Source organism: Aplidium turbinatum, chromosome 2 (genome assembly GCF_918807975.1).
Source record: "Aplidium turbinatum chromosome 2, kaAplTurb1.1, whole genome shotgun sequence".
Classification (NCBI taxonomy): domain Eukaryota; kingdom Metazoa; phylum Chordata; class Ascidiacea; order Aplousobranchia; family Polyclinidae; genus Aplidium; species Aplidium turbinatum.
In genome coordinates this window covers 37660109-37670392 of record NC_137473.1, presented here as the reverse complement: position 1 = coordinate 37670392, position 10284 = coordinate 37660109, and the positions used below count along the sequence as shown (strand labels likewise).

At 35.7% G+C, this 10284-nt stretch overlaps 1 protein-coding gene across 1 annotated transcript; it reads right to left on the bottom strand.

The window, feature by feature from the left end:
* Positions 1–378: 378 nt before the first annotated feature.
* LOC145764269 (uncharacterized) lies at positions 379–9237 on the bottom strand. The gene is made up of 9 exons (XM_082575892.1): positions 9030–9237; positions 7596–7646; positions 6566–6664; positions 3896–3994; positions 2987–3154; positions 2256–2447; positions 1874–1993; positions 1542–1714; positions 379–693 (listed from the first exon to the last, which is right to left on the bottom strand). The coding sequence occupies exons 1-9, from the start codon at positions 9235–9237 to the stop codon at positions 556–558; spliced, it is 1248 nt and encodes a 415-aa protein (XP_082432018.1). The 3' UTR covers positions 379–555.
* Positions 9238–10284: the final 1047 nt, after the last annotated feature.

Here is a 10284-nt window from a genome sequence, read left to right as displayed (position 1 = left end):
TAATGTCCCATAAAGAAAATAGAAAAACACGTAGGCCATACTGTAGTTTGTTTCAATTTGTGCATTCTAATTTAACTAGCCTACTATATCTCTAAGTCAATTTCTTCATCTTTTACACGCAATATCAGAAATAATGATACTCTGTATTTTTATACAGAGGTAGCCTACAGCCTATGCGTTGCAGACATGCGTTGGTCTCTGCGCTTTATAAAGCAAACAGCGTCAGGGCAGACGGATCGAGGCGCAGTCGTATCGTGGAGTCGCAGTCGTGGAAGTGCAGCTGAGTAGCCTAGGCCTACATTACCATCCAGAATCTAATCTGTTCCTGACTTTGTAGCAAGAATAAGATTTGACATATTTTTTACAGAGTTTTTATTATGACCCGACAGAGTGTCGAACCCATGCTTTCAGAAGCGAATACTCTAACCTTTAAGACTCCGAGGCGATTCATATGAGGTTAATAAGAAAACAAGAAAAACACAATAAATTCTAGTTGTAAAATACCATTATATTGTTAAAGTTTACTTTCCAGTATTTTGGCTGATAGGCTGTGATCTAACAAGTAACATATTCCAGCCGCAAGGATATGTGGTTATGCCATGTCAGGACAATGAGACGAACATATCTCGCTGTTATCGGATTCAAGAACATGTTGGTCACATGACTTGTCATATCGGTGTTGGCTTGAAACACCTAAAAATAACATAAAGTGTTTTAAACAATATTGCCTTTAAACTATAAACTATTCAGATCATCCACTGAATTCATACAATGATTAATGCAGTTCTGATAGCTTATGACTGAAATTGACGGTATAAACTTTCCACTCAATTTTTAAAAAAATTTGCAGAGTATTTATTTTTTATTTATTTACTTGTATCAGACAAGAATGTCCATAATCAAATCACACAAAAAAATACAAACATAAAAGACATAGGCGGCAGCAGCAGCCTAAACACACAGCTGCGTCGTAAAAGTAACTGAAAAGAAATTACAAGCCCATTTTGTTCAAATAACCAACCAGTAAGATTTAACGTTAACGTTTGACTGTTGATATTTTTGTGCCATGGCAGCCATCAAGGCTAATTAACAGCATCAGCATGCATAATCTTATTGTAATAAAGACGGTAGTTCGATTGACGATAGCATTCAGACCTCATTAGGAAGGCAGCAATAGAATTAAACGACGATTTGTATCTTCCAACAACAGAAAAAAACATATTTCTGTATTAATGCATTATATGTAACAATGTTACACAAGAGTGCAAGACCTGATGATCACGGACACTATATTGTTTGGGCAAATTATGAATTATTCTAAATGCGTTATTGAAGGCAACACGCAAGATAACAAAGCGCATAATCTTCGCACACTCGCAAGATATTCTACCGCAAAGGCGTGAAGTACCATAGCCTATTGACTCTATTCATTGAAATCTACAAACACTAGCTTACGTTTAGGTCTAAATTATACTATTTAGCTTTTATAACAAATGAAATTAATGACAGTAGTGTTGCTTTATGCCAGCTAGGCTACTAACAAGGTTATTTCCATCATCAGAAGTCATCATTGTCATGTTGTCCCTTGAGTTTCCATAAGATATCATGAAAGATGTGATCCATTCCTCTCTCGCTGTAGGCCGACCTTGAGTGATCACGCCAGTGAGCAAAGTTGGAGTATGAAAGTCCACTTCAATCCATTGAAGTCCATTATCTGAATGATTATATTTTTAACACAATTAAAGCTGAAGGCCGCGGAGGAAAATTTACAACTGTTACTGCAATTAAGTCATCTGGTTGTTTAAACTTAGCTTATTATGTCTCACGACAATGTAGGCTAGTGAATGATGATCTGTTGCAGATGGTGGCTTACTCGATGCAAAAGTAAATGTCCCTCGTTGCGCAGTGTATGACTGGCTTAAAAGGTTGTGGCTTCGTGATGCAGGAAAGGTTCTCTTTGGTTGTCTTTGAACCATGACAATTCCACCTTCATCTGCATACAACAAAACGATTCGATAATCATCGCGAAAAGTTTTAAAGATCTTATAGTCTGAGAGCATGCTTACTGTAAAACAACGAGTTTCTTTATTTTTATCTTGTCTTTCAGACGCACCTATTGGGCCAGAGTCGACCTGATTACTTTAGTTATTGTAGAAGTCCACTCGCTACACGCTGCGTTTAAACGGTATGGTTTTGTTTATAGGCTCTACAGGCCTATAAATAAATAATATACCTTTGATGTTCGATTAGCTTACCTGTTAACTTTCCATCATGAATAGCTGCCCGACAAATTTGCGAATTGCTAGTATAAGTTCCTGTCCCGTATAGTACAATTCGATTATATCGACTTTGGCTTTGTTGGCAGTTTTTAGGACATTTTACAATAAATTGCATTTGCGAATAGCTTGAAGCGACGCTGCTGCAGCTTATCTGTTGAATGGGAATCACTGCAAAAGTTGAAAAATACACAAATGAGAATACAACCATTATTTTCAATAAGTCTTGCCTTGTTTCTTAGTGTTCTTCAACCAAGTTTTTCATTATAATTTAAAATTGTTTGATCATCATGTTTAATAACAATGGGCTATCTGCAAAATCACAACGATTTAAAAAATATGGAAAGGATATGGTAGGCTTAATAAAATTCGAAAGGCCTAATACTTTAGGATAAGTTACATGCAGTTATGGGCATGGCCACTAGTTTAAAGAACCACCATGTAGACTATTACACTAGAATGAAATTCACGTTTACAACAAACAAAAAGCAGCGAAATATTGGAACAGGAGGCCTAAGTCTAATCAAGTTAACTACTTTCCATGTTTTGGAGTAATTAAGTATTTGCAAATTATGTTTAAACTAATCAAAAAGATAAAAATAATGTTTCATACCATACTACGAAACACTGGAATTTGGCTTAGGACTTGGATAATAACGAAGTAACACTATAATAAAGAAATTTGATGTAAGCTATTTGCAGTCATTTACTGTCTTTTGAGCGCCAGGCCCCAACCGTTTGACCAGTAGGTTGGTTATCCAATCTTGCGAGAAACGGAGCCTGATATTCCCCAATCCCTGTTGCATTGTATGTGCTTGACGCGGTGATATCAGCATCCGCTATCCGCCCATCTCGTAATCCTATCGGACAGTTATCGCCTAGAAATATTTTACAAGTTTTCTCAAAGCATCTTTCAGGCTTATGAGAAAAGATTCTTATGCTATTAAAGGCCTATTGTTAAGCTACATATGAAAATTCACCAATATAGCCTATAAAACAAATCAAGCGTTTTATTCAAACTTGAAAAATAATTGAAAAAAGCAGATATCACGCTCAATGGGTTTGGCTGAACCCTAAATCAACGAGAAAAAAATTCCTGATAAAAAGAAACACATAAAAATACTCTTCTCCTTAAAATTAGTAGCCAAAAATCTGCTCGTCGCACAACAGCCAGCCTACAGGTTGGCGCAGCGGATAAGGAGTTGGCTTTTTAATAATACGAACCTGGTTCGATGCCCGGCTTAGACCACTTTTACAATTATAGGCTTACATCTTGTAACCTTCACAGACCAAAAAATGTTGTAGTTCGACAGTTTTTCAGCCATTGAGTAAAAATATGCTACCATAGTTATAGTTTAACGAAGACTAATGCAAAAAATTGCAAAAACTCTATTGAAATTTCTGCGTGCGCCACTAGTTTGCAGAGTGATGAGAGTGCCCCACACTTAAACTGGTGGTCTGACGTCAATCAAGGGCACATGGCCGTGTCTTGGTTTTTGTCACATTTGAAAGTGCTAGAAATTAAGGTTGGCCTGAACTTTATTTCACCAGGCATAAAAATTAAGCTAAAGACAAGCCATAACTACGCAAAAGCGCTGTTTCATGATTAGTTTTCATACGTTTTCTCAATTCCTGTTTGACAAATTCCTCAACTCTGTCGTAGACGAAGACAACAGAACTTGAGTTATTTTGTACTTCGGCATCTTCAGCTGCATGTTCTGCAATAACAAAATGAGATTGAGTTGTTTTAACATAAAAAAAGCGTTTTACAAAATATGGCTGACATTGGTGTTTGAACGAAAATGTGTTGGTCTTGTAGTGGATCTAGACAAAAGTTGGAGGCATCATCACCAGGGTTTCAAGAAAACCAAAATTCTAAGAAAAAATATACAGTACAACGTACAAAAGAGTGAATACCCCAAAAAGCAAAATATCTGATAGAGGGTCCGGGGGGGGGGTTGTTTCCCATAATATTGTTGACGAATTTTACCTTCTTGTAGTGGTTTTTCGCATATTTTATAAAGCTATTTTATGGACAAATACCAATTTACCATTTTATTTTCCCTACCATTTTGTGTCACGATGTTTTCAAAGCTAACTTTTTTTGGTTGTGAGTCGTCTACAACTTGGTGGTATTTTATTAGTAGGGTAAGGTGGTGAGCACCATTTTGCATAATGTTGCTTTTGCAAAAAAAACGGTTCGTTTTTGAAAACTTTAAAAGAGTTTTGAAGCATCAGTAAATTAGCTACATTTTAGATGGAGTTTGACCGTGCAATACTTCGTGTAATAGGCTGTATCATTTTTTACATAATAATATTTATACAGTATGTGTTGAAAATTGAATGAGGCTGTTCAGTGTTCACCAGGCATTTAGTTAAATAACATAATGCGTTCTACTGGTGAAAATTAACCTAATTATCACACGATGTAGCTAAACTATCACACCCTTAAAGTGACAATCTGCTTTTATTCCGACGTTTCGTCAATCAGACACGACTACCTTCTTCAGGGAGTTTAATGTTTATATGTGTTATTCTTCAATGTTTCTTTAATGGGTTAATGGCAATTAGTCAATAAGCTCATTAAAGAATTTTAATAGGTTTAATAGGACAATTAACTCATTAAAGAATCTTTAATGACAATTCTGTGATGAGTTATCCTTTAATGTTTATATGTGTACGGTATTGCTCAACTTACACCTACAAAAATTTTATGGGTAAGTTGAGCAATGACCTGGGGTAAGCTGAGCAACTTTATTAAGTTGAACCATTCCCCCTCCCAGTCATTTTCATAACTATGCATAACAATGCATTACTCAAAACATAATAGCCTACTACATTTTTTATTGTATCCAATGAAACTTAAAACACAAATTCAACTGTTCAAAAAGTAAGTAGCCTACCAGGCTATTTTTTGGGGGGTAAATTGAGAAACTGCTCCAACGTACTTATACTTCAATTGCAAACTTTACCCCATATTTTAAAAACTGAAAAATTAATTCATGTAAAATCTTTATTGAATATTCTTACCTATTATGCCTGTCAAAAAAATAAAAATTGATTTAGCCTACGTAGTGCAGCAATAAAAATATTCAGTTTTAGCAACCAAAAAAAAGTTGGATTTTCCGACAAAAACAATGTAATTACATGTTATTGTAAAAAGCGATTCATACTGGACATAACATATATATTGACTGAAGTAGCATTATGGGTAGGCTAATTTATTCAGAAGAAAATTCTGCCCACCATTTTTTTCAAAAATAGGACTTGCTCATCTTACCCCGTTGCACACTTTATTCCAGTCTTCTATAAACATACAAAAGTCGAACTCAGAAAGTAAATGTCCGTGGTAGTCATTGGTGTGCGAGAAATAATATAATTTAAAATGATTTGAAACTAAGAATTGCTAATGCCCATTAAAAACATTGCACTTTTTATAAAGCAGAAATTTGCAAAGTTTATGCCCAAGCTAAGTCCGATTTACTCCATAAGAGTAGATTTTACCCTAGTTTGAGAAACCTTGACAAACCTTATAAAATAAACATCATACTAAAAAAACTAGTTTTAGATCAGTGAAGTTTTACACATCGATTTATTTCCTTTGCACAGGAAATTAATCTTTGCTATTTGTTTTGTTTCTGGTGGATTTTCTAATCATTATAATTTTTGTCGTTTGTTTGCAAATAGGAAGTATCACTTATCTGTGTCTCCTCAAGCTGTGTAGCTAAAACAGATTATTTTTATTCGGTTTTGAGTTGTCCTGTTTACTTTAGAAATAAACCTGGTAATTTTAGTGGAGTAAAATTTAACTTTTGAACCTCAGTTGTTTTTGATTTGAGATGTAGTTAAATTATTTTTTTCTTGATGTGTTGCACAATATGTACAGTGTTGCGTCAAAAACGTTCAACTTTTCTTATTTGCATTAATCTATTTTTCAGTAGGTTATGTTGGCCCCGCGGTGGGATGGCGCAACGAATAAGGCGTTGGCTTTCAAATTATTAGGCTTGTCCATGGGACATTTTTTTCTGTCCCATCCCATCCCATAGCAATTCATGCCTGTCCCGTCCCATCCCATCCCATCCCATCCCATGGGATTCCCATCAAAATACAATTCAATAAATGTTATTAAATTTATGGAAATTTAAGTCTTAATGTGTACTAGATAGGACTAAATGTACAAAAAGAGATACAAAACGACAAAATTTATTGACTTTGTTAACTTTAAAGTTCAGAAAAGTTGTCTATCTATGAGAATTCATATCATTTTTTAAATAAAAATGCCTAGCTACTGTCCCATGGGAAATGCAATTCGTGCTGTCCCATCCCATCCCATCCCATGGGACATTTCCCATGGGATTCCCGTGGGAATCCCATTTCCATGGACAAGCCTGCAAATTATGCAAACTTGGTTCGGCTCCCGGCTTCAGGCGGTTTTTGAAAACACCGCTCACCTCTACCTAGGGTGTAATAAATTGGGTGGGCATAATTGCTGCAAGAAAGGCGGCCGAGAGAAAGGAACTGGCCACCCTACTCTCTTTAGTGCCGAAGTTTAGTACAATGAGAACCTTATCTTCGCATAACCGACACTTGAATCAAGTATGGGACCACCTTTAACTTTTTTATATGTCTCATAAAGTAGAATAAATCCGTTTATTTTTGCTTCTCAGTTTCATATGTTGGTGGTAGGCCTACAACATACCAAGCTTTCTATCGAAAATGTTCGCTCTCTATCGCGATCGTAGATCATAATTTTATAATAGTGCAATCAAAATTTATCAGCCTGCATTATAGTTGACGTTTGCTCATTGTTTGTTTGTTTATCTTTATCCTGCATTGCGGGAAAGCGGACTTGAGCGCTATGCATCGGTGTACGCCTTCCGACATACATCTGACCCACGCTGCAGCCGACGGCAATGTCTGTTTCCGATTGTCTACTGTACTTATGACTTAAATTTGGTACTACCCATTACTCGAAATCGATCACTAGGTAGAGGCAATTATCGTAAAGTTTCTTGCCCAGAGAAACAACAGCAAGTGCGGGTGGCTGGAGTCGAACATGCAGGCTCTCGACTGCGAGCCCAACGCGCTAACCACTCGGCCACGGCTGCCGATCTCGGCCACGGCTGCCGATTGGTAAGGCATACATTGTTTGGTATGCTAGAAATTTCAAAACAGTTGAACTTAAAGCATATGCTTACTGTACCCGGACAACCACTTTATCTGGTACACATTTTACCAGGTCTGGTCAGATCCTTAAGTTTACTCGATCTGATGAAGATATGTAACCTACCAGATAAAGTGGTTGTCTTGGTGGCCTACCTCGCTCTTTTTCAAACTCTTCAATTTTTCGCGATAACAGTTCAAGTCTTTCTGCAAAGCAAAATGTAAAACTTGAAAAGGCAGCATACTGGTATAGTGGTAGGCTTAATTGCTTAAATGCTTATTCAAGAGAATAATGTTTGATCAGATAAACCGAGCCATACTCTACCTAAAGTAACAGTGTGTCGATGATACCACAATGGTCCTACATTTCTATACGGTAGTAAAGAAAAGAATTAGATACAATCATAGATACAATACTAACACCTACTTAGAGACGCGGCCTGCTTTTGTAACAGTGTGCACATTTTGTATACTCTTGCTAATAGTTTGACTAAAATCTTCTTAAAATCACATTATCTGCATTTGACCAACTTATAGGTTTATAACTCGTTGTTTCACGTAGATGTAATGTAAACCAACAAATTGACTTTCAGTCTCGAAAACAAGCAAAACTCTGCGAGATGTGACAAATTAGGCCCAGTTGTATGCAGCTCAAGTTTTCACAACAAAATGTGTTCAGGAAAACCATGTCATATCCAAAAAGTGTTTTCATCTTCTATAAAACAATCATAGCAAATTGGATTGCAAAATATTTCAAGGGTGTCGCCGTTGCCGGCAGCATTGCAGACTTAAACGTTTGTTAGTTTTAAATTACTGTGGAAACTGTTTACTTCCAACTTCCAGTCTCAGACTAGTTTATTTGTCATGCCGAGAATCGTCATGCCATAGCTGACACAGTATCGCCATCTTCCATGAAATTGTTCACGTCGTCTACGTCAGATTTCTAGATTGTATGTTCGTTTTATCAGGTGGCCTACTTCTTATTCTCAAACCATGTCCAAACTTACTCTGGACAATACGTTTACTTATTCAGTTCTATTAGTCTTAGTAGGGATCTTCGAGTGTAATTTTTATGATTTCATCAAATTTTATCACTCCACACGTCCATCGAAACGTCTTCAATTTATAAACTTCCAATCTGTAAAGGTACTACCCGCCTCATTGAGACCCATGCTTCCTCGCCGAATAGTAGAGATGGAAGGATCACTGCCTTACGAATATTTTTCTCAAAAAAAATATTTTTTTCAAATACAAAATGAACCATGACCAAAATAAGGAGCTTTATTTTTCTGGGTATAGCATGGCAACGTTTCTCGGCTTGCAAGGTTACCTTTAAACATGTATGATAAATACTTACAATAGGGTTAGTACCTTACCAAGGCTTGTTTACTAAGTTATTCAGATGGTGGTAGGATTACAGATCTACTCAAATTATGACAAGCATAAGTTAAAAAGCGTGCACTTCGACTTAAAACCACTCAGTCTTTTGAAGCATTAGTTTACAATGCACAGACAGCAGAACTGTATATAATTTTTATTGATGTTGAACTAAACAAGTCAAATAATTCTATTATTTGTTTGTTTACAAACCGGATTGAGCATTGATTTCTTTTTTCAGTGATTCCACGTCACTTTCGTTGCAGTTGCATTCCCCGACAATTCCTTGGATTCCCTGCAGTCCAGGAGGACCTCTTTGGATGGGAAAACACACCTCATTTGCTTGTTGGGCTTTGCCTAATGCAGCTAAACCGATTGTTGTAATCAAATAACAACCAAATAACATAAGTCGTAAAGTCATGATTTTAATTTTTTTAAATCTGTAGAAAAACCAAAAAAATTAGTGATTGATGCATCATTGTTTCATTTATTCAAACAAAAACCAAACCAAACAAAAACACAAAAGCGATGCACATATTTTTGGTCTGGATTTACTTGTTTTCGCAAATTTTGTACAAAAATACACTTCGTAATACAGTATATAACAATTGCAAATTTAATAATACATTATTAGACTGAGTTGAAGCTGTTTATCTAAAGCGCAGAGAGCAACGCATGTTTGTTTTTAATGGACAGGTCTAAGTAAAACATCGCAAAAAATATCGTGACAACGTTCTTATGCAAGTAAGCTACAGTTAAACTGAATAACTAAAATTAAGTTATGCAGTTGGTTTCATGTGGTTTTGACATCTTTCAAAAAATTTATTCAAAATAGTGTTTGGTGTATTTTTTAATTTAAGTTTTTGTTCTTGTAGCGTTTTCTAGCACACCATCTATGCATTTATTAATGCATTTAAACAATGAAAACTATTAATACTACAAAAAGTGCTCAATGCCAAGCAAAAAGCCAAGCAGAGCGAATCAAATCAAATATAGTTATTACTATCTAAACCCTTGACAGCCTGTTTCACCTAAAAGGAGGTCCTTATTCAAATAGATTCTATTTGAATAAGAACCTTCTGATGATCCTCCTTTTAGGTAAAACAGGTTGTCAAAGGTTTAGATAGTAATAACTATATTTGATGCATTTATGTATATATGCATTACCATCTATGCATTTAAACTTGCTGTTGCTAGAACTTTTAGTTGTGGCATGAAGTTGCCATAAGTTACACGATCAATTATACTGTAGGTACGTAAATTAATTTGTCGTCATTTGTATGCTCAATATAAAATGCAACTATTTCTTAAAATTAAACCAATAGGTTAAACATAAAATCCACGTGCCCGAGTTAAAGTTTTTATTGCTTACGTTACGGTACCTAAAATTACCTAAACAATTCAACTTTAACAGAAAAAGTTTATTTTTTTATAGCATCAGTCCATACCAGTTAACAATGTTAACGGC

Coding starts and splice junctions, on each gene's coding strand:
- LOC145764269 (XM_082575892.1), bottom strand. CDS start 9,237: ATGACTTTACGACTTATGTTATTTGGTTGTTATTTGATTACAACAATC. Junction 7,647..9,029: donor AGAAATCAATGCTCAATCCG/GTTTGTAAACAA, acceptor TTTGCTTTGCAG/AAAGACTTGAACTGTTATCG. Junction 1,994..2,255: donor TCATGATGGAAAGTTAACAG/GTAAGCTAATCG, acceptor TGTTGTATGCAG/ATGAAGGTGGAATTGTCATG.